This window comes from Dendrobates tinctorius, unplaced genomic scaffold (genome assembly GCF_039654945.1).
Source record: "Dendrobates tinctorius isolate UK_male_01 unplaced genomic scaffold, ASM3965494v1 ptg000241l, whole genome shotgun sequence".
Lineage (NCBI taxonomy): Eukaryota > Metazoa > Chordata > Amphibia > Anura > Dendrobatidae > Dendrobates > Dendrobates tinctorius.
In genome coordinates this window covers 16,662,796-16,687,956 of record NW_027361908.1, presented here as the reverse complement: position 1 = coordinate 16,687,956, position 25,161 = coordinate 16,662,796, and the positions used below count along the sequence as shown (strand labels likewise).

Below are 25,161 nucleotides of genomic sequence, written 5' to 3'. Positions count from 1 at the left end.
CCTTCTACAATCTGACAGCCCTTGAGATATTTGTAGTCAGCTATTAAGTCTCCTCTCAGTCTTCTCTTCTGCAAGCTAAACAATCCCAAATCCTGCAACCTTTCCTCATAAGACAGGGTTTGCAGACCGGTCACCATTCTGGTCGCTCTTTTCTGAACTTGTTCAAGTTTGTTGACATTAATTACATTGACCTCAAAACATGAAAACACATAAAGAACGTAAGACAGACAACATAATAATGTCCATAGAGAGTCTCAATAATAATCTGCATAACGGCTTCCATGGTCCGGATTCTTCACAGCTGTGTTCATACTCCACTCAAGCAGACACGAATACTTCTTTGGAAGATGTCTTTGAAAAACCCCACTACACATGACTGGCTCAGGTGGAAAAGAATAGATAAACGGTATAATATCCTAAATACAAGATTAAAAAAATCTTTTTTCTTTTTTTTTTTAATCTTTTTGAAACGGTCACTTTTGTTTATATTTTTGGCTGTTCGTGCGAGTATGAGTTGAATGCTGTGATTGGTTCCAGTTGTTTTCCAGTTGTTCCAATCCCTCCTCTCTGGGCTCTGATTCAGTGGCCTATGTGTATATGATATGAGTGTGGTGATTGGGTATGGCTGTGATAACTCCTCCCCCTTTGATCTCTGATTGCTTAGCCAGTGGTATAACTTCTATGACGCCCGCTTTTAGACACGCCCCCAGGAAGAAGCACTTGCTGTGTGAAACGCGCGTTGGGGTCTGGAGGACCAGCTTGCCACTGGACATTACACTTTGTGGGGACCACCATCTCGGGTATGAACAATTGAACTGGGTTTTCCGCTTCTCTTTAGCTATGCAGCTGTATTGAGTTCTGCATTGGCTCTCTTTTAAGGCTAGAGACGTATGGCATATTTCAGATAGTCGGCTCTGGACATGTGGAGGTTACTAATATACTGTGAATTATGCATTTGCACTTTTGCTATCTATTCATAAAATAGCATTTTGAATCATGGACTTCATATCTTGAGCTCTATTAGCCTATTCAGCATACTTTGTGCAATATTTTTAAATAAAAAAAATTCTTTTTTTGTATTATGTGCATAAAGTGCTAAGCCCTGTTCCTTGAGAATTGTGTTTGTTCATTGTTCCCCTCAATCTGATTCCTTCATTTTGTCTGGTTTGAGGCACCAATGTACTAATTTTTCTTGTATGAATTTTAATGACATTTTGCAAAAAAAATCTATTTTTTAGTATTTTTGTGTAAGACACTATTTGATCTGCTCTATGGTTTAATAACTATGGGATCAGTATGTTTATCTATCATGTCTAGTGTTACCCATCCTATATTCTAGGAAATGGATTTGGGTAGTATGTTTATTAGTATTGTTAAACTAGGTATATCAGGTGGTGAACTTTGATTTTTGCCTTGTTGACTGATTCCTGAAATAGTTCATTGATGAACACAGATTAAAAGTGCCTATTTAATATCTCAGCCTTTTCTTTGTCCTCTTTATCTTGTTATTATCATTATCATCTTTCAAGGAGTGATTACCATCTTTTTTTTCCTTTTTGGCATCGATGTATTTATAAAACTTTTTGGGATTCACTTTAATGTCGCTGGCGATTTGTTTATTTGTAGATAACTTTCCTAGCTTGATTTCTTTTTTACATTGAGATCTCTATACTCCTGTAATGCTATTTCTGTATTCTTGGCCCTCAAGATTTTGAATGCCCTTTGTTTTTGTCTTATTAAACTTTGTACTTTCTTATTTAGCCATAATGATTTATTTTTATTCCTGGACATTTTATTACCAGAGGGTATATGTTTTCTACAGGTTCTTTGCAGTATATCCTGAAACATGCCCCATTTAGATAATTGTTTTGAATTGTGGATAAGAACTTGCAGCTTTTAGCACAACTAGAAGATTTTATGTCCCTTTGAAAAGATAAAATCCTCCGTAAGAAGGACACTATCATTATTTGCTGCCTTTTTAATTTGTTGCAGCATTTCATCCTTCAGCTGCAGTGAGGGAAATAAAAATGAAACACTGCCATTTTGCAAGTTTTCCCACCTACAAAGAATGGAGGGATCTGTAATTTTTATCGTAGGAACATTTCAACTGTGAGAGACAGAATCTTAAAAAAAAAAATCCAGAAAGTCACATAGTATGATTTTACATAATTAGCATTTTATTGGATGAAATATGTATTTGATACAATAGAAAAACAGAACTTAATATTTGGTACAGAGACATTAGTTTGCAATTTCAGAGTTCAGATGTTTCCTGTAGTTCATGACCAAGTTTGTACACACTCAGCAGGTATTTTGGCCCACTCCTCCTGTTCAGGGCAGAGGAAAGTACTGCAGTGCGCAGGCATCGGGAAAGCTCCGAGATACCCAGCGCCTGCACACTGCAAGAATTTGATTGGCGCTCAAAGCAAGCCAGCATGGACAACCATAGAGGTCTCCAGGAGACCTCCTGTTGTAATGCCAATGCACCGGTGACCCGGAATTATGTGTCGGGGGTCACCAATGTACGTATTTCCGGCGTGATTGCCAGAAGCGCTGGTTAAATGCCGCTGTCAGAGTTTGACGGCGACATTTAACTAGTTAATAGCCACGGGTGGATCGTGATTCCATCCGCGGCTATTGCGGGCACATGTCAGCTGTTCAAAACAGCTGACATTTCTTGGGAAAGATCTGGGCTGACCGCCGGAGCCCACATTAAAGGGAGGGAGTCCGACATTGGTGTAAATGTACGCCCAATGTCGTAAAGGGGTTAAGAGGCTTCCAGTAAACTCCAGTTAGCATCTTTTCATTATTACCATCCCCATATTACCTAACGTGACTCTACATTGTTGCAGCTCACCCCACTGTCATCATTGAGCACAGGTCTTAAGTTGAATGTAACGAAAATACACACTCCTCCACCTTTTCTGTCTTTCCAGTCCTTTGTAAATATAGTGTAATCCTCTACATTTGTCACCCAGTCATGGCTTTTGTCCAGCCACGTTTCTGTGATGCCCCCCACATTGTAATCTGTGGCTGACATAAGAGTTGCCAATTCATTCATTTTGTTTGCAAGACTCCTTGCATTTGCTAGCAGACATTTAATACTATTAGCACATTTATTACTCCTACTCACCGCCCTACTTTCCTTGCATAACCCAGCCCCCCAAAATCCTCATTGACTCACTGTCTCACTCTCTTTGTCTACTCTATGTAGCCCCTTTTTAGTACAACTACTTTCCCTCCCCCTAGTTCTTAGTTTAAAAGATCCTCTATCCATCTGACGATTTTCCCCCCAGCACTGCTACACCTTCCTCATTGAGGTGAAGCCTGTCTTTACCGTAAAGCCTGTAGCCGACAGAGAAATCGGCCCAGTTCTCCATGAACCCAAACCCTTCCTTCCTGCACCATTTTCTAAGCCACTTATTTATCTCCCTAAGCTCCCGCTGTCCTTTTAGTGACTGGCAGTATTTCTGAAAACACCACCTTGGAGGTCCTGGCCTACAGCTTCTCTCCTAGTTCACAATATTCTTTTTTAAGGACCTTCCACGTCCTTCTAACTTTATCATTAGTAGCGATGTATACCATGACTTCTGGGGTTTACCCAGGCCAATCATGTTCAAAAAGGTTGATATATATTTTTGCAAAGCATAAGTGTGCATTTACATGAGAAGTTTTTGATCAAAAAGTAAAAAAAAAGCACACAAAACAAAACCACATAAGATGAAACATATTGAAACAGCGGAATTCATCTGTTCAGTTTGTGTGGCCAAAAGGTTTCACCAGCAATTTGCAGTAAAGCCAGCATATAGTTGTGGACAGAAATGGCTAAAGTAGTGAATTATGAAGGAGGAGGATAATAAGTCAATAATACATCAAAAATACACAATCAAAGGGACATAGTCACTATTGAAAGAAATATCAAAGACTACTCATTTAAAAATTGAATTTACTTATTAACATTTTTCCTGTAGGGAATTTAGCATATTTCTGAAACTGCATCCAAAAATGAATATTACATGATTAGCACCAACAAAAAAGCACTGCAATGTTTTCCACAGATTAATAAAATATTTCCTTTTAAAGATCAACAAAACTGGTCAGACTCAATTCTAAATTGTCAAACCATAATCTGTACTGAGGATTGATTTTCTTCATCCCTTTAGACCTATTAAATATATAAGTGATTGAAGTTCAAGCCTGTGACAAAGTAGTGGAAACGTGATTGTCTAGCTGTATTCTACTCCAGTACAAAATCTCAGGTTCCATTAAATTACTCCTGTCTGCCTACTACAGCACTTGCCAAACAGACATTGGTCAACTGAATATACCAGAAATTCTTGTGAGCAAACCCTTGCTTAAATGAGATGCTTCTTAGGGCTTTTGGGATCCAAGGGATAAAGTATCTCCTTGTGGAAGGTGACAAGTCAGCTTAGGGAGACTTATAGGCCACACAATGCTCCGCGGGTATTTTAATATGCAAATAGCCTCTTTAGAGAAAAAGGGGACTTGAAGTCTGTTGAAAATTACAATCCTAAAAATCATTGACTGTTTTAAAGGGCCTTGCTAGATAACTTAGGATAAGATGACAAACCAATAACTATTTGCGGACACGTGTTTCAGAGTGTTTGCGCCTCATTTCTAAAGAATCTCTAACTCTTTAGTCTTCCACCGACATGATGGATTGACACAAGCAGACACATAACTAGTACTTTTAGGCTATCTCTTGCATTTTTATTAGTTATAGAAAATTAGTTATTACAGCTTAATAAAATATAACAGATCCATAACAACTATGACGTATCCATTTCCAATATACAGTGGATATAAAAAGTCTACACATCCCTATTCAAATGTTAGGTTTCTGTCTTGTAACAAACTTTATACCATGACGAATAATGTCAGAACTTTTTTCACCTTTTAAAGGGAACCTGTCAGCAGGACTGTGCACAGTAACCTACAGACAGTGTCAGGTCGGCTCCATTATACTGATTACAATGATACCTTGGTTGATGAAATCTGTCTTGTGGTTGTTGTGTAATCTTTATTTTCAGTTTTGAGTTAATGATATGCCCGTGCCCCGGGGCGGCCTGTGGGGGGGTCTTCATGTGGTGAATCTTTATATAGAGTTTATCAGAATCACTAAATGATGACAGCTGTGTACTGACTGCAGGTTAACATATGTTTAAATGTGATTGACTAATTCTGAACACAAGCACCTCCCCAATTATACGAGGGTGCCAACACTTATGCAACCACGTTAATTTACTTTTTATATTTTTCCTCTCAAAATGATTTGTTTGTTTCTCAATTAATCTGTACAGATTATGAATGACATTAAAATGGAAAAAATGTTGAAATGATTCTTCTTAGTGTGTTTTTTTTGTACGCCGCAAAAATCTGGCATCTTAACAGGGGTGTGTAGACTTTTTATATCCAATGCATGCACATACCTAACTTGTGCTATCCACCTTTATAAACTTTAACTAAAAAGTCTTAAAATGCATTAACTTCACTTACTTTGTATCAGAAATTTGAGCCAAAAATCTGCAACAACGTTTGAGCGCTTTACTTAGAGAAATGTGAGCCCTTTACTTAGTACATCTCTCCCAAGGTGTCAGGTCTTGCCCATAGGTTTATTGTAACTATTCCCAAACACATTTACAAATTTATCTTTTCTTATAGGTGATACAGACTCTTTGTATAGGAATTCCAGTGCATTAAAGGGTTTGTCCCCTTTCCAAGAATTTTGGTCCTTGGGTGCAGTATGTTATAAAAAACAAAACAAAACTGTACTTTAACCACCGTCACCAGGTACACCACTGAGTGTCTGCCATTGGTCCAGGTGCCTGGTTTTAGTTGCAGTGCAGACATCACGTCTACAGCTCGACCGCCAATGGGTGAGTTCAGCAGCTCTGCCTTTGTAAGCAAAATGACCCCCTCAAAGCCGCTGAGCTCACTAAGTGACTGCCATGCCGTTGACATGCAGTCGGCGCTGCAGCCAATACCACTCACCGGGAGCAATGGAGACTCCGATCTGCACCTGGGGATGTGAGTAAAGTGGGGGTGAACATGAAGAGAACGTGTGATGCCTGACATACAGTACTTTGAACATACGCCAACCAATTTAGAATGAGCAAGGTGAAATAAAAGTGATACACGCTGTAGTTAATCCTCAGCACTCTGAGATATGGTAGTGTTGTAGCTGTTTTATATGAGATTTACTGCATAATCTACGTGTCCCATTGAGCCATAAATTGCACAAGTAGCCTTCCTGTTGATTTCAAACAACCCTCGGCACCACAGGTTTCCATTCTTCATTTTGACCAGATATGCTCTAGACATATTTCAAATCATGTTATTTGCTTCCTAAATAAAACTTGTCATATAAAATGTAATGAATGTCAGAAATGGAAGAAAATATAGTACGGGAACTCTTTCCAGAAATCCAGTCCCATCAATTAGAGTTTGCCTGGAAAGGCTAGTTTCCATATACAAGGGGTAGGTATTTTATAAGGGTTTATTCATGTTAGAATAGAGTGTAGTAACTTTATAGTCGCAGTAGAAAAGCATGGGATCCTGACATCTTTTAGAGATGGTCAAATAGTTTTTTTTTTAATGATCCACCTATACACTCCTCAACATTGAAATTGTAGCACCAAGATGAAAAAGCCATAGTGTTCTGGAAATCATAGGATGTTAACGATATGCAAATGGTGAAAAAATGGAAACAACATTTTAAAAACATCTTGATTTATTCAGTATCGAGTATGTATACATTTAGAACATCTGAGACATTATAAGTTGACGATTGCAAACAGGGAGCAACCAGAAGCTAATCTAGGTGATTAGTGTACACTAGGGTGACCTCAAAAAATCGATGTCGGAATTTTGTCAGTCTGGACCCCACAAAACGATTCCCCTTTCCAGATATTGAGATAGCCAAAATTTGAGCTCGATCAAACGACGTTAACCCGTGCCGCTCGTCGCTCAAAGTTTGAAAAAATCCAAATTGAGGTTTTTTAAGATTTAGGTATTTTGCATAGTCTGTTAGACTATAAAGAATGTGACAACAACATTGCAGAAATAGCCCTGACCAAATTTTCGAACCATTTTTGGTATTTGAATGCAGGGTTGGTGGGATTATCGTTTTTTGATCCCACTATTACAGACAATGAAAAGTTGTTAATGGCTAATAAATTGCTCAGTAGCACAGATGAACCATCAGAGCACGCTAGGGTTGTAAAGCCAAAAGTTAGGAAAGAAAAATTAAAAGAGGTAGGAAGTAACCGACTTTAATGACCTTCTGACAAAAGATGAAGAACAAAAGCAATATGTCCTTCAAGTTGTAAGCAAATGCCGAGCATTATATTCTGACGTTTCAAAGACTACTTTAACAAAAGCTCTAGAATAGATTAGATAACTATGTAAAATTTTCAACTCATGTAGGTTAGCGTGCTCTGATGGTTCATCTGTGCTACTGAGCAATTTATTAGCCATTAACAACTTTTCATTGTCTGTAATGGTGGGATCAAAAAACGATAATCCCACCAACTCTGCATTCAAATACCAAAAATGGTTTGAAAATTTGGTCAGGGCTATTTCTGCAATGTTGTTGTCACATTCTTTATAGTCTAACAGACTATGCAAAATACCAAAATCTTAAAATACCTCAATTTGGATTTTTTCAAGCTTTGAGCGACGAGCGGCACGGGTTAACGTCGTTTGATCGAGCTCAAATTTTGGCTATCTCAATATCTGGAAAGGGGAATCGTTTTGTGGGGTCCAGACGGACAAGATTCCAACATTTTTTCCCCACCATATGAGATCTGGTCACCGTAGTGTACACAAGTGCATTCAGGGTGGCTGTACACTCCTCAGGCAGCCATTAATAACCATTGATAGCATGGCAAGGAAGTACATGTAAGGCCGGGGTCAGACTTGCGAGAAACTGCAAGAAACTCGTGCAAGTCTCTCGCATCAAGCTGCCGGCCTTCGGGACCAGAGTGTGTGGCTGCATGTACTGTATTTCTATGCAGCTCAACGCTCCGATCTCAACTGCCGGCTGCAGTGCCGGGTATTGATGCGAGAGACTTGCGCGAGTTTCTTGCAGTTTCTCGCAAGTCTGACCCCAGCCTTATTATGTGAGTGGAGCTCATACATTATATGAATAGATCAAGATGTTTTAAAAATTGTGTTTAATTTTTGTCACCATCTCCATATTATTAACATGCCTTTTGATCCTGTGATTTTCTCTTGACTTTTTTACTTTTTCGTTGCTGTAATATCAATGTTGAAGAGTATGTTTCAAAGACTATTGAACTCGGGGTGATAATGACATAGAAACTGTCAGTCCTGTAACTTTATCTCTAATATAATAAGAACATTTATCATAATAATACATCTGTACTTGCACGACTTGGTCTTTTCACTTGATGAGACAATCACACCGGAAATATGTTTGTCTGCTGTGCTTCCTTGTGTAAATCATATATATTCTGAATGTAATTAAACAAATCATATCGTCACTTTGTGACATGGGTGAAATGCTTTATGATTTGTCCATGTATTTATTACTAATTGTAAAAGGCACGTATAATTGTGGATTAGTTATAGTTCGGAGTCTTTAAAGGGTTATTCCCAATAATCAAATGATCCCTTATATGTAGAATCTCAGGAACAGGGCTTGGGAACTCAGAGCAACGTGGGCTATGGAGTCCCATTCAGAATTTAGCATAGGTGTGCATGTGCGAGGACTGCGATGCAGAGCCCGATTCTCGAGGTCGGAGGTGTGCATGTGCGAGGACTGTGCTACAGAGCCTGATTCTCAAGGTCTGAGGTGTGCATGAGCGAGGACTGTGCTACAGAGCCCGATTCTCAAGGTCTGAGGTGTGCATGTGCGAGGAGGACTCTGCAGCAGAGCCCATTTCTCGAGGTCGTAGTTGTGCATGTGCGAGGACTGCGCTGCAGAGCCCAATTCTCGAGGTCGGAGGTGTGCATGTGTGACGACTGCGCTGCAGAGCCCGATTCTTGAGGTCGGAGTTTTGCATGTGCGAGGACTGCGCTGTAGAGCCTGATTTTTGAGGTCGGAGGTGTGCATGTGCGAGGACTGAGCTGCAGAGCCCATTTCTCGAGGTCGGAGGTGTGCATGTGCGAAGACTCTGCAGCAGAGCCTAGCTCTTGAAGTTTCAGATCTCTGAACTCAGGATCGCCTAGGCTTCCAGTGGTGATGATCTCCTGTGATCAGCAAGTTATCCCCTATCTTATAGACAGGGGACAATTTGATATTTTTGTGAATAACTTTTAATAAAATTATGAAATTTTAGAACTGGCGTTATTAACTCGTCCAAATAGAGACAATATTTGGCATCTGGGCATTGAATTAATGTACACGTGTTTGCTCTCATTTCTTTTTCTTAGGCATGAACTTTTAGAAGAGGCCAGAAGGAAAGGGCTACCATTTGCTCAGTGGGATGGGCCAACTGTAGTATCTTGGCTTGAGGTAAATGGCCACACTCTAAATACTGGTTTATGCTATTAAATTAGCGTGTACTGTTTTAAGTAAACAAATGTTATCATTGCACTCAGGTTATGTCTCCTATAAGATGATATTTGTGAATCAATTGTAAAAAAATGAATCTATTGGCAAGTGATTGGCTCCCAAGTCAGCTCTGCTCAATGTTGGGTCTATTATTATTAAGTCATATTTGGGCTATTAGAAGGATACTTTGGTTCTCTAGTGGGCCACTTCTACAGTCCTCCAGAAGAATATATCATCTCACTCAGGGTCAGAACTTGGCTAGATCACTACAGTTTAAAATTTAGTGGGACTTTTAGAAACATTTTGAAATGTTGTAGAGGCATTTCAGAAGTTGTGATCAATGTGGATCTGTGGGCTAGGCCCAACGCTGATCACTAAAATGAATTGGCAGAATTGCCAAGCTTAGAGCTGCTCTTCTTCAATACTGAAGACAGGCTCAAATACATTCTATTGCGAAGACCTAGTGCTCAGCTGAATGCTTGTGCCTTAATGGGAGACTTCCACATCCCCAAACATTATTAACCTGCAGTTATTGGGTTAACCTGCAGTTTTACAGCATTTTGAACGCCTCATGCCTCCGCCCTGGAGGTCCGGCCACCAAGAGGAAGTGAACTGTATTCCTCCCAGCAGCCTCCATCTTTCAGTCATAGAAATGCCACCGGCGCAGCTTCAGTCACCTCTCTGTGCAGTTTGAGCGGTGACTAAAGCTGTGACGGCCATTCCTCTGACTGAAAGCCCGAGGCTGCCTGGAGGAATAAAGTTAATGTCTTTTCGGCAACCTGGCTTTCAGTGCGATGGCCCGTGGCTTTTAACCACTATTAACCCACAGATTAGTCCATTATCTGCAGGTTTATAGGGTTTGGGGACATGAGGTTCTCTTTAATGTTTTATTTGATTAATGGGGGGATTCAGCATGTGGACCACCATCGATCAAAACTGCTGCAGTGTCTCTATGACATATTAAAAGTTTTTTCCCTTCCTTGAGTTGCACCTTACATGTATTTCCATATGTATATCGTCTGTATTAGTTGTCTGAATTCCATTTTAATGCTAGCTATATTGCACATTGAAAAAAAAATAGGTTAATGCATAAATTAATATGTATGTAAAAATGTAAGTGGACATTTTTTTAGGCTCCTTTGACTTCTGCAGAAAATGCTATAATAATATAACATTCAGCAAATAATCAACATGTATAAAAATTGTATTGATTACGTGCAGGCAGAAAACATGCAATAAATAAGACCCATTAGATGGTCTGATTAAATGCAAAAACTTATATAAATAAGTGAATAGTTTGTGAAATTTTGAAGTCCCATGACCTTAAAATGAACTTACTGTATTTTAGAAAAAGATCTCATTTTGGAACAAAATGATTTTATTTCTTTGGTAAGTTTACTTTCTCTCTATTCTCCCAGTTATGGCTAGGAATGCCAGCCTGGTATGTTGCAGCTTGTCGTGCCAATGTTAAGAGTGGTGCCATTATGTCTGCATTGTCAGACACAGAAATCCAGAGAGAAATTGGGATCAGTAATCCCTTACATCGTTTGAAACTACGCCTTGCTATACAGGAAATGGTGTCGCTTACAAGTCCGTCAGCCCCTCCAACATCAAGAACCGTGAGTTTGTTAACTTTTTCTTTTGTAACTTGATAAGTGTCTTGCATAACTTGGCAAAATGCACAAGATTATTACGGTATATGCCATGTGCAACATTATACTATATTTGGCACAATTTGTAATACTTTCACAGATTGAAATTCATGAGCAGAAAATATGCATACAAGTTTGCCAGGATTTACATATACTGCTAAGTAGATAAGCAGGTGCAAGTACACATTGGCTGCAAAATAATCTTATATATGCGCAAGCATTATGCATCAGAACTGCAAATGTTATACACATGAGCTACATATGTGATGTACTTCGTACACATTTGATCACATTATGTGAGCCCATCTGACAATGATAAAGGAACTGCTGTTTACATAGGACCTTAATCTACAGACTTTACATTCTTTGTGTGTAGGCCTCAAATTCTGGGGAAAAGAAGTAGAATAAATAAGGTGCAAGTCCTTGGAAGTAGCCAATCTTCCCAATGCACAATGCTGAAAAATATAGAAATCGGTTATCATTCCTTACAGTATCATAGAATCTTAGAATCATAGAATGGTAGAGTTGGAAGGGACCTCCTGGGCCATCTGGTCCAGCCCCCTGCTCAAAGCAGGATTCGCTAAATCATCCCAGTCAGATGTCTGTCCAGCCTCTGTTGGAAGGCTTCCATGGAAGGAGAACTCACCACCTCTCGTGGCAGCCTGTTCCACTCATTGATCACTCTGTCAAAAAGTTTTTTCTAATATCTAATCTGTGTCTCCTCCCATTCAGTTTCATCCCATTGCTTCTAGTCTTTCCTTGTGCAAATGAGAATAAAGTTGATCCTTCTACAATGTGACAGCCCTTTAGATATTTGTAGACAGCTATTAAGCCTCCTCTCAGTTTTCTCTTCTGCAAGCTAAACATTCCCAAATCCTGCAACCATTCCTCATAGGACAGGGTTTGCAGAACGGTCACCATTCTGGTTGCTCTTCTCTGAACTTGCTCCAGTTTGTTGATGTCTTTTTTAAAATGTGGTGCCCAAAACTGGACACAATATTCCAGATGAGGTCTGACCAAAGAGGAGTAGAGGGCAATAATGACTTCACGTGATCTAGACTGTATGCTTCTGTTAATACATCCCTTTTAAATGAATACGCTGTGTAAGTACACAGTGGCTAATAATAATAATAATAATAATAATAAAGTGACTACCATATAGGCATAAATATACAAACACCACTCTGTAATAGCACTCTACAAACATTTTATAGATAAATTCTACTCACATGGAGATGTTAGTATCTTTGTACACATTTGGTCAAATTATGTGAGCCCACCTGCCAATGACATGGTGACTTCAGTTTACATCTACAAACTCACCTCTCTCTGTTTCTAGTCCTCAATTGAATTGGAAAATAGGATCTGTAATATTTTGTTTTTTAAGTAAAAAAAAAGTCTAGGAAAGATGGTTGTATAGGGTGCAAGCTCTAGGAGTAGCTACTCCCCTAATGCACAGTGTAGGAAATAGAATTGGTGAGGATTACTTATTGTAGTAAAATCAATACCCAAGAGTAAGTATACTATAGCATATATACTGTACATGCAACAGCACTCTGCAAATATTATGCGTGAATTCCACTATTGGTGCACTCTAGAGATGGGCTGATTACTTAGTGCAACCATGGTTAATGGTCCAGGTCAGTGCTCTCTGGCCATGGACATGAGCTACCCGAATTACATTACTCTTCAGGATCCCAGGCTCTGCTTATGATTTGCCGGCTGGTGCATCATCATCTAAACACCGCACAGTTGAAATGACGCCACGACAACGAATCAAAAATCATGCCTTAGGACCCGTAAGTTCAGGAAATTCGAGCAGCTCCTGTCCACAACCAGAGTGCACTGGTGTGGACCGGGGATGCACGTACCGATTCCATCATCTCTGTTGCACACATAAAATTGTAAGGTTCTTTGTAGACATTTGATCAAATAATGTGAGCCCATCTGCCTAAAATGGATTAATTTTTGCAGAGTTCTGTGGAATAGAGTTTGTATATCTTGAAGGGATTGTCCAGTTTTCTGATAAGTCTGCAGTCATTCTATATGACTACAGCCTTTTTAAATCTGACAGCGTTCGGTGTGCACACAGTCAAGATTCACCGGTATTGTCGACGAGAGAAGGCGGTCATGTCACCGTAAGTATATGATTTTCTTGCTTCTGGCCACATTCTGACTAAATGTGCCTGGCTTCTCTCAATAGAAATAAATTGAGAGGAGTCAAGCACGTCTGATCGTCATGTGACCTCATGTATGCGAATTGCAATACCACACACTGTCAGGATATAGAAGTCTTTAATCATGTAGAGTGACTCCAGGTTTTGTCAGAATACTGGACAACCACTTTAAGTTAAGTTATTGTAACTATTCGTTGGTTGGTATGAGCCATGTTTCATTGACTGTCAATAGTTTTCCTTTCTAAACTTTGATGGGAGCTTTGGAACACCTGTGACACTTTGATGTGTATTTGCTGATTGTGATGTTATTACACTATTAACTTACAGTGGTGCTGACTTTCTTCTTTAATGCTGCTTACAAAATATTGATGTCACTACCCACTTTATGGGTCTCCTCATTAGCCATCTGGTAACGTATGGCTTACCCATGAAGAAATGGAAAATCTTGCAGCTCCTGCCAAAACGGTTGGTCAACACTTTTCATTTTTTACTACTTATCCATTTGATGTTGATGATGTTAAATATAAAATTATAATATCTGACCCATTACACCTGTGTCGTTTGTATATGCAGTAATCTTGCAGAAATCCACATACAGTATACAGTTGTGGCCAAAAGTATTGACACCCCTGCAATTTTGTCAGATAATACTCAGTTTCTTCCTGAAAATGATTGCAAACACAAATTCTTTGGTATTATTATCTTCATTTAATTTGTCTTAAATGAAAAAACACAAAAGAGAATGAAGCAAAAAGCAAAACATTGATCATTTCACACAAAACTCCAAAAATGGGCCAGACAAAAGTATTGGCACCCCCAGCCTAATACTTGGTTGCACAACCTTTAGCCAAAATAACTGCGACCAACCGCTTCCGGTAACCATCAGTGAGTTTCTTACAATGCTCTGCTGGAATTTTAGACCATTCTTCTTTGGCAAACTGCTCCTGGTCCCTGATATTTGAAGAGTGCCTTCTCCAAACTGCCATTTTTAGATCTCTCCACAGGTGTTCTATGGGATTCAGGTCTGGACTCATTGCTGGCCACCTTAGAAGTCTCCAGTGCTTTCTCTCAAACCATTTTCTAGTGCTTTTTGAAGTGTGTTTTGGATCATTGTCCTGCTGGAAGACCCATTACCTCTGAGGGAGACCCAGCTTTCTCATGCTGGACCCTACATTTTGCTGCAAAATTTGTTGGTAGTCTTCAGACTTCATAAAGCCATGCACACGGTCAAGCAGTCCAGTGTCAGAGGCAGCAAAGCAACCCCCAAACATCAGGGAACCTCTGCCATATTTGACTGTAGGGACCGTGTTTTTTTTCTTTGAATGCCTCTTTTTTTCTCCTGTAAACTCTATGTTGATGCCTTTGCCCAAAAAGCTCTACTTTTGTCTCATCTGACCAGAGAACATTCTTCCAAAACGTTTTAGGTTTTTTCAGGTAAGTTTTGGCAAACTCCAGCCTGGCTTTTTTATGTCTCGGGGTAAGAAGTGGGGTCTTCCTGGGTCTCCTACCATACAGTCCCTTTTCATTCATACGCCGACGGATAGTATGGATTGACACTGTTGTACCCTCGGACTGCAGGGCAGCTTGAACTTGTTTGGATGTTAGTCGAGGTTCTTTATCCAACATCCACACAATCATGCGTTGAAATCTCTTGTCAATTTTTCTTTTCCGTCCACATCTAGGGAGGTTAGCCACAGTGCCATGGGCTTTAAACTTCTTGATGACACTGCGCACGGTAGACACAGGAACATTCAGGTCTTTGGAGATGGACTTGTAGCCTTGAGATTGCTCATGCTTCCTCACAATTTGGTTTCTCAAGTCCTCAGACAGTTCTTTGGTCTTCTTTCTTTTCTCCATGCTCAATGTGGTACACACAAGGAAACAGGACAGAGGTTGAGTCAACTTTAATCCATGTCAACTGGCTGCAAGTGTGATTTAGTTATTGCCAACACCTGTTAGGTGCCACAGGTAAGTTACAGGTGCTGTTAGTTACACAAATTAGAGAAGCATCACATGATTTTTCGAACAGTGCCAATACTTTTGTCCACCCTCTTTTTTATGTTTGGTGTGGAATTATATCCAATTTGGCTTTAGGACAATACTTTTTGTGTTTTTTCATTTAAGACAAATTAAATGAAGATAATAATACCAAAGAATTTGTGTTTGCAATCATTTTCAGGAAGAAACTGAGTATTATCTGACAAAATTGCAGGGGTGTCAATACTTTTGGCCACCACAGTATAATAGCATCAGCTGTTGTGCATGTACAGTGGCATGTAAAAGTTTGGGTACCCCTGATCAAAACTACTGCTATTTTGAACAGTTAACCAAGCTGAAGATGAAATGATCTCTAAAAGGATTAAAGTTAAAGATGACACATCTCCTTTGCATTTTAAGCAAAAAATATACATGTATAGTCATTTTTTACATTTTAAAAAATTACAAAAAGGAAAATGAGCCCATGCAAGGTTGGGCACTCTTGGAGATTTGTGTGCTCATATAACGTTAACCAAGGCTTCAGACCTTAATTAGCTTGTTAGAGTTATGGCTTGTTCACTTTCATCGTTAGGAAAGACCAGGTGATACAAATTTCCCAGCTTTATACAAACCCAGCCTCCTCTAATCTTGTGCCAAAAAACTGCATGGGCTCTTCTAAGTTGCTGCCTAGCTTTTTGAAAATGAAAATGGTGAAGGCCCTCAAAACAGGGGAAGGCAGACATAAGAAGACAGAAAAGCGTTTTCAAGTTGCCCTTTCCTCAGTTCAAAATGTAATTAAGAAATGAACAGGAACAGTGGAGGTCATGATGGGGTCTGGAAGACCAAGCAAAATTTCATATAGAAAAAACACCGTGAGCACAACTCAAGATGGTGCTAAGGTTAAGTTCCCAAACCGTGTAAGTAACAAATATAAACCTAGCACTCAACTTAAAGGTATTTGCAGGAAGGTTTATTCTAGTACACGAAAAAAGACGTTTCGGTCAATGTGACCTTCAGTTATGTGTGGTATATAGAATGCGGATAGCTATCTATCAGAAAGGATGATGGTTCTTTAAGCATTGGGGAGAATAATCTCTCTAAGGTAATGAGCTTGTATGTATATAGGAGAGGGGCAAACGTGCCTCCAGACGCGGTGTCCACCGGTGCTTTAAGCACCTTCGTCCTTTCTGATAGATGCCTATCCGCATTCTATGTGCCACACGTAACGGAAGAAGGTCACATTGACCTAAACATCTTTTTTCGTGTACTACAATAAACCTTCCTGCAAATACCTTTAAGTTGAGTGCTAGGTTTATATCTGTAAGCAAAATTTCAGTGAGAGCTACTGGTAAGATTGCTATAAAGGCTAATCAGAATCCCTGCTTGACTGCAAAACACCTTCAGAAAGATTTAGCAGACTTTGGAGTTGTGGTACATTGTTCTACTGTTCAGAGACACCTGCATAAATATGGTCTTCATGGAAGTTTCATCAGAAGAAAACCTCTCCTACATCCTAACCATAAAATTCACTGTCAGAAATATGCAGAAGAACATCTAAACAAGCCTGATGCATTTTGGAAACAAGTCCTGTGGACCAGTAAGGTTAAAATGTAACTCCTTGGCCACATTGATCAAAGGTATGTGTGGAGCAATAAAGGGCACAGAATTTCAGGAAAAGTGCATCTCGCCAGTCATAAAGTATGGGGGTGCATCAATCATGATTTGGGGTTGTGTTGCAGCCAATTGCACGGGGAACCTTTCACAGGTAGAGGGAAGAATGAATACAATGAAATTCTAACAAATTCTTGATGGAAACATAACACTACTTGTAAAAAAGCTGAAGTTGAAAAGAGGATGGCTTCTACAAATGCATAACGATCCTAAATACAAAACTCAAAAGGCACAAGCTGAAGGTTTTACAATGACCCCCACAATCCCCTGATCTGAACATCATTGAAAATCTGTGGCTACACATTAAAATAGCAGTGCATGCAAGACGACCCAGGTATTTCACAGAACTGGAAGACTTTTCCAAGGAAGAATGAATGAAAATCCCTCTGAAGGACTCTTGGTTGACTACAAAAACTGTTTACAAGCTGTGGTACTTGTAAAATAGGGTGCTACTAGGTACTAACCATGCAGGGTGTCCAAACTTTTGGATTGGCCCATTTTCCTTTTTGTAATTTTTAAAATTTAAAAATTGACAATATTCGTAAAATACAAAGCAAATGTGTCATCTTTAACTTTAGGCCTTTTAGAGATCATTTCATTTTCAACTTAACTGTTCACGATAACAGTAATTTTGACCAGGGGTACCCAAACTTTTACATGCCACTGTATAATAGTATCACACATAGCATATAAAAAATATTTATTTATATATCAATATGGTGCCTGACCATTTAGTGGTCACAGAGTGAAGATGTACCTCTAACCAAGTGCCAACTTTGACACTTGTAAAAGGGTTGTTGTTGCCTCAAACCATCTCCTTTACTGGTGTCTTACTAAGATATATGGACATTATTGAGGTGAGGGTGAATATGGACATTGCTGAGGTGAGGGGTTTGGATGTCGGGGGTGTGAGAAGAAGCCTGGCTAGAAGGATCTGCTACAGCTCTGGAGGATTTGGTGGGACTATCTCATAACCAACAAATTTGAGTGCCGCCATATAATTCTATATTTATTCTCTAGTAAAGACTGCATGTAAAATGTGCAGCCACAAACGGGTGCTAGAAAACAGCAAAGCGGCACTCATCCCTTCCTCCCAAGCAGTTCCACCCTTCTTCCGCTAGTCCCTCATTTGCATGTAATAGTAATTTAAATACACTTCTGAAATGTTGCATTTTGTAAATATGTGCATGATTTACTTAACTTGCATCACTACTAATCCTTAAACTAACAAATTCCATTTTTTTATTGCTTTCTTCATAACCACGTAGAAAGAGTCAGAAGAAGGAAGTTGGGCTCAGGTACGAACTGACTGGGTGCAAAAAGTATTTGTTTTTTAAAAAATGAAGTGTGAGAACAATGCATTCACATTTCTGTTAAAGAGGACTTTTCCCATCCTTAGCCACTACTGTTAAACATTGTTCACCCCCTGGTGTTCTTTTGATCCTTACTTGTAGTGTCCAGATATTATTCAGTTATATTATTGTAATAAGACAAGCGTACCTAATTACATAAATAGTTATTCACATTTTCATCAATGGATATTATTGGATAATGCTTGTAACCCAAATAAAGCAAAGCCAATAACAGTCCGAAATGGCAAATATTTCCCATCAAATTTTACAATATAAAGCAGCAAATGAGATAAAATATAACTTTTAATATACCAATTAAAACAATACCAAAAATAATGTCACCCATAAGTGAATTTGTTAAAATGCAGAATGAATGGGTGATCCTCAGAGGATATTTGAAAACACCCAAAAGCATAACATTAGGGATATAGAATGTAGCTGTTAGAACAGACAACAACCTATATGATGGATACAGCATGAAAAATAGCACAATACTATAACCAATCGCACATGTATACACATGTATAATATTTGAGACCAGACCAGGGGTTCATAGCCCCAAATAACGAGATTTCAAAGTAGGAACGAGATTTCAAAAAAAGGAACAATCTCACCAATTAATGCAGATGGTCAGGAGTCATCAGGGATACTCTGTATACCTACAGGAAGGTAGCGACGGGAAGGCAATACCCTGTCAATTCCCTTACATGCTAACCATTAACTGATCCCCAGGCTCCTGCCCTTACAAGGGGATTACTTGGATGAAACGCGTTGGGACGCTCCTTATAGGGAAAGTGCAGGGCATGTGCAATATAGGGCTAGTTGTGGACTGCCCTTGTATGGGAAGGAGTCTGGGGATCAGTTTAATGTTTAGCATGTAAGGGAATTGACAGGGTATTGCCTTCCCATCGCTACTTTCCTGTAGGCATACAGAGTATCCCTGATGACTGCTGACCGTCTGCATTAATTGGTGAGATTGTTCCTTTTTTTGAAATCTCGTTCCTACTTTGAAATCTCGTTATTTGGGGCTATGAACCCCTGGTCTGGTCTCATACATTATACATGTGTATACATGTGCGATTGGTTATAGTATTGTGATATTTTTCATGCTGTATCCATCATATAGGTTGTTGTCTGTTCTAACAGCTACATTCTATATCCCTAATGTTATGCTTTTGGGTGTTTTCAAATATCCTCTGAGGATCACCCATTCATTCTGCATTTTAACAAATTCACTTGTGGGTGACATTATTTTTGGTATTGTTTTAATTGGTATATTAAAAGTTATATTTTATCTCATTTGCTGCTTTATATAGATAATGCTTGTAAATACAATCAACTATGCAATTTACTACTTATTAAATTTTCAGCCATTCTTGAACTATTAACATTTTTCTTTACTTTTGTTTACTACCCTGTTGCGTTGGAGACCACCCATTACTGCTAGACAGCAGAGCATGTGCAGTGCTTACAAACTCTTTTCTACTGAGCTTGTAAACCCCTTCCAAGTCTGGAAAGCTTCAATTAAGTGCTTATAAGATAGATAGCAGTGGTGGTTTGTCTCCTTGGCATCGATCTGTAAGCAAAAAAAAAAGTGTTAATATCTCAAGAATGGCTACAAATCGTAATAAGCAGTAAAGTACAAAATTGCTTGTTTTTACGTGCACAGTCTGGCAATATCCATCTATGAAGATGGCAATATCCCTTTTATACCACTGTCTATATCCTATTTTAAACTGGTGGCAGAGTAATTTCTGCTCTTGTTTAGGCTAACCAGTGAGAACCGGTACACAAAATTCCCCTCCGAGCACAAGACACATTAGGTGAACTTTCTAATTTGAAGTCAAAAGAACAGCAGGGGGCGCTATAAGTAGTAAGGATTGCATATTTTTAAATTATCACAATAGAAAAAGGTTATGTTAGAGAAAATGTAATATTTAACTGGTGGGGCAACACGTCTAGTTTTTATAATTTTTTACATTTTGCACACTCTAGACCCTGGCTTATGGGGATATGAATCATGAATGGATCGGTAATGAATGGCTGCCTAGTTTGGGTTTACCTCAGTATCGGAGTTATTTCATGGAATGCCTAGTAGATGCTAGGATGTTGGACCATCTTACAAAGAAAGACCTTCGAGTGCACTTAAAAATGGTGGATAGCTTTCATAGGTATGTGACTTACCACATTGTAGAAATATACGCATGCTGTTGGCATACAAAAGACATGGCACAAAATAATTCAAGTAAGCAACCCATCAATGGATACATGCTATACATGTTATTCTCCTCCAAATAAATTGTTCAAATTAGAAAGTGCTGGTAAAAACAAACAACTTTGCAATTTTACTTGTTATTAAAAAATCCTCTCCATTCTAAGAAATGCATTGCAACTATGTCACTGGCACGACCTGTCAGTCAAGCAGTAGCAGACTGGCCCAGCAAGGAGGAGGCTGGGGAGCCGGGTGCTCGTGAAGATTGCTGTTGAGCAAACCATTTTAAATAGTTGCTTAGTCACCCTAATTGGTGTTACTGTTTAGTTTGCAAAAGAGAAGACTGAGAGGAGACTTAATAGCTGTCTACAAATATCTAAAGGGCTGTCACATTGTAGAAGGATCATCTTTATTCTCATTTGCACAAGAAAAAGACTAGAAGCAATGGGATGAAACTGAATGGGAGGAGACACAGATTAGATATCAGAAAAAACTTTTTGACAGTTAGAGTGATCAATAAGTGGAACAGGCTGCCACGAGAAGTGGTGAGTTCTCCTTCAATGGAAGTCTTCAAATAGAGGCTGGACAGACATCTGACTGGGATGATTTAGCGAATCCTGCTTTGAGCAGGGGGTTGGACCAGATGGCCCAGGAGGTCCCTTCCAACTCTACGATTCTATGATTCTATGATTCTACGACTGCTAACAATTCAGTCAGAAACTTCCTCTCTTTGAATGTTCATTACATCTTAAAACAGGTACAAATAGTTACCTTAGACTAGGCAAAGCAGGAATAGGAAAAGAACATGAAAAAAAATGCCGTAGAAAGAGCACAGAGTCAGGAATTATTCTAAGGGTATACGTACACAACTGTGAAACCTGCTTAAAAAAGTGCTAAATAAACATCCAAGAGAATGAACACACGCAAAGCACTGTGAAAATGACTTGCTGTTTATATGTTTCGTCTTATAAGCGTCTTTTTAGCGCTTCAGGTTTTCAAAGACGCCATCCAGGTAAAAGAAGTGCCCTGACCATTCTTTTGGGGATTCCGCTCTGAAGAAGCACTATACTTTGCAATAAAAGTGAATGAGAAGGCTTAAAAGACGTGGACGTTGCTCCGGCATCTTTTGAGCATTTTGCCAGCAACTTTCCTTGACAAACTGCCATTGTTGAAAGGAGTTTAAAAAAAAAATGGTCAAAAAATGTCAGTAAAGAAGATATCCCAAAAATGAAACCCAGTAGCTGCCAAAAATGTAAAAAAAAAAAAGCGCTCCGAAAATGACCACAAAAAAAAAACCAAGTGAATTCAAAACATATAGTATCCTGGGGCCGGGAAAGGGGTCCTAAAGAGGACCACATTTTATGTGCTAAATTGGCCACGTCATGATGAAGTGGCTGCTGATCTAAATAAAGCATTTTTTTTCCATTATTTCTTATCTCCATTGTGGGCCAACTAGCTTGTAAAATGTATATGCTAATTTTCATTAAAATCAAGGGAGTGTTAGCAGAGCTTCTTCTGTGGGCGCATGTACTTTTTCCCCTGCATGACGTTGACCAGTCATAAGCAGAAGATGTCATGCAGGTGAACAAAATAAAACTCCTCCATAAAGTTCCAAAACGGATATGGGGAGACTCCTGTCTAACCAAACCAGCTCACAAACACCGCTATCCTAGGTATCAAGGAATAATGTGTCAGTACCTGGATTTGATGCTAAGCAGTGTATGTGCCAAGTGCTGTTCGCACACCACACCTCTCATCTCACCGCACGACAGCACTGTGAGATGAGAGCTGCAGTGTGCGAGCAACGCTTGTCATATACAGTGCAGCGCTCAATTACACTTAGGGCCAGACTGGGACTGAAATTCAGTCCTGCCATCTGAATGCAGCACACAGGACCATGCTGTCCTCCTTCCCTTCCCCATATGTCAGTCTTTATTACAAATATTATTCTTCCTGGAGGAAATTAAGATTTACTACAAGACCTAGATTACCAATATTACTGTTATAGAAGATAAAATAATACTGCAATAATAATGCTGTGATATAATATACAAATACAACCAGATCATAACCAAATGTCACCAACATATACAACAATGATAATACCGCCATGCTGAATAATAATCAAAACACTGTACTAAGACTGATATTACCACCATGCAGTGTTACTGTTTTAGGGCCATGTCCTGCAGGCCATGTTCGGTATGTGGATATTGTACAGGTACTCACTAGTTGTCTTTATGATGGTCATCAATTTTCCATTTTCTTTTCAATTTGTACACATAATTATGATTACTTTTTTTTGCCAGGACAGTATGTAGATTTTTGAGCACAAATAGTTTTCTATATTAGAAAAAAATCTCAGAAAAAAACATTTTGTAAGTTAATTGAAGACTAAAAATAATAAAAAATATTTTTTCTACGAGTTGTTCCAATTAAAATGATACAAAAAACATGCACTGTATATAATAGATTGCTACTTCTGCAACACAATTTTAACATTTATTTTCCTTATTACAGAACAAGTTTGCAGTATGGAATTATGTGCTTAAAAAAGTTAAATTATGACAGAAAAGAACTGGAACGAAGAAGAGAAGTAAGTCAGCATGAAATCAAAGGTAAGTTATGTACACTCGTATCCACTGATCTTATAGCAATATTGCTTGATGTGTGTTACTTGTCTAGTATTCAAGCAAAGGTATATATAACCGTAGCTCAAAATATTCACAACATCACATATACAGCTGAAACCAGAAGTTTCCATACACTAGATAAAAAGACACATATGCATGATTTTCTCAATATCTCACATGAAATCATAATAAACCTTTCCTGTTTTAGGTCAATTAGGATTACCATAATTATTAATATTTGCCAAACGCCAGAATAATTAGAGAGAGAAAATGTTGTAAGGCTTTCTTATTACTCACTGCAATGTCAAAATTTTACATACACTAAGATAATTATGCCTTTAACTTTAACCCCTTCACTACCAAGGGTGGTTTGCACGTTAACTCCCGGGCCAATTTTTACAATTCTGACCACTGTCCTTTTATGAGGCCATAACTCTGGAACGCTTCCATGGATCCCGGTGTTTCTGACACTGTTTTCTCATGACATATTGTACTTCATGTTAGTGGTAAAATTTCATTCATATAACTTGCGTTTATTTGTGAAAAAAATGGAAATTTGGCAAAAATGTTGAAAATTTCGCTATTTTCCAACTTTGAATTTTTATGCCCTTAAATCACAGAGATATGGCACACAAAAAAATTAATAAGTAACATTTCCCACATGTTTACTTTACATCAGCACAATTTTGGAACCAAAATTTTTTTTTTTGTTAGGAAGTTATAAGGGTTAAAAGTTGACCAGCGATTTCTCATTTTTGCAACACCATTTTATTTTTACGGACCACATCACATTTGAAGTCACTTTGAAGGGTCTATATGATAGAAAATACCCAAAAGTGACACCATTCTAAAAACTGCACCCCTTAAGGTGCTCAAAACCACATTCAAGGAGTTTATTAACCCTTCAGGTGCTTCATAGGAATTTTTTGAATATTTAAAAAAAAAATGAACATTTAACTTTTTTTCACAAAAAAAAACTTCAGGTTCAATTTTTTTTATTTTACCAAGGGTAACGAGAAATTGGACTGCAAAAATTATTGTGCAATTTGTCCTGAGTACGCTGATACCTGATATGTGGGGGGGAACCACTGTTTCGGCGCATGGCAGAGCTCAGAAGGAAAGGAGCGCCGTTTGACTTTTACAATGCAAAATTGGCTGGAATTCAGATCGGACGCCATGTCACGTTAGGAGAGCCCCTGATGTACCTAAACAGTGGAAACCCCTCACAAGTGACCCCATTTTGGAAACTAGACCCCCCCAAGGACCTTATCTAGATGTGTGGTGAGAACTTTGAACCCACAAGGGCTTCACAGAAGTTTATAACGTACAGCGGTACAATTAAAAAATCATATTTTTTCCACAAAATGATCTTTTCACCCCCAATTTTTATTTTCCCAAGGGGAACAGGACCCTAAAAGTTATTGATCAATTTGTCCTGAGTATGCTGATACCCCACATGTGGGGGGTAAACCACTATTTGGGCGCATGGCAGAGCTCGGAAGGGAAACAGCGCCATTTGACTTTTTTGGCTGGAATTGAGATCGGACACCATGTCGCCTTTGCAAAGCCCCTGATGTACCAAAACAGTGGAATCCCCCCACAAATGTCCCCATTTTGGAAACTAGATCCCCCAAGGAACTTATCTAGATGTGTGGTGAGAACTTTGAACCCCCAAGTGCTTCACAGAAGTTTATAACGCCCAGGCGTGAAAATAAAAAAATCATATTTTTTTTCCACAAAAATGATATTTTTGCCCCCAAGTTGTTATTTTCCTAAGGGCAACAGGAGAAATAAGTCCCCAAAAGTTGTTTTGCAAATTGTTCTGAGTAGGCTGATACCCCATATGAGGGGGTAAAACACTGTTTGGGCGCATGGCAGAGCTTGGAAGGGAAGGAGCACCATTTGACTTTTTCAACGCAGAATTGGCTGGAATTGAGATCAGATGCCAT

General features: G+C 38.9%; 1 protein-coding gene across 7 annotated transcripts in view; it reads left to right on the top strand.

Moving 5' to 3' along the window:
- Positions 1–25,161, top strand: part of PPFIA2 (PTPRF interacting protein alpha 2) — a 592,307-nt gene that overhangs the window by 539,160 nt on the left and 27,986 nt on the right. For all 7 annotated transcript variants that reach the window (XM_073556977.1, XM_073556976.1, XM_073556979.1 and 4 more), the window contains 6 exons: positions 9,418–9,499; positions 10,957–11,157; positions 13,770–13,832; positions 18,284–18,313; positions 20,363–20,538; positions 23,100–23,197. In XM_073556977.1, coding sequence (XP_073413078.1) covers positions 9,418–9,499; positions 10,957–11,157; positions 13,770–13,832; positions 18,284–18,313; positions 20,363–20,538; positions 23,100–23,197 — 650 coding nt within the window. The remainder of the gene's footprint in view (positions 1–9,417; positions 9,500–10,956; positions 11,158–13,769; positions 13,833–18,283; positions 18,314–20,362; positions 20,539–23,099; positions 23,198–25,161) is intronic.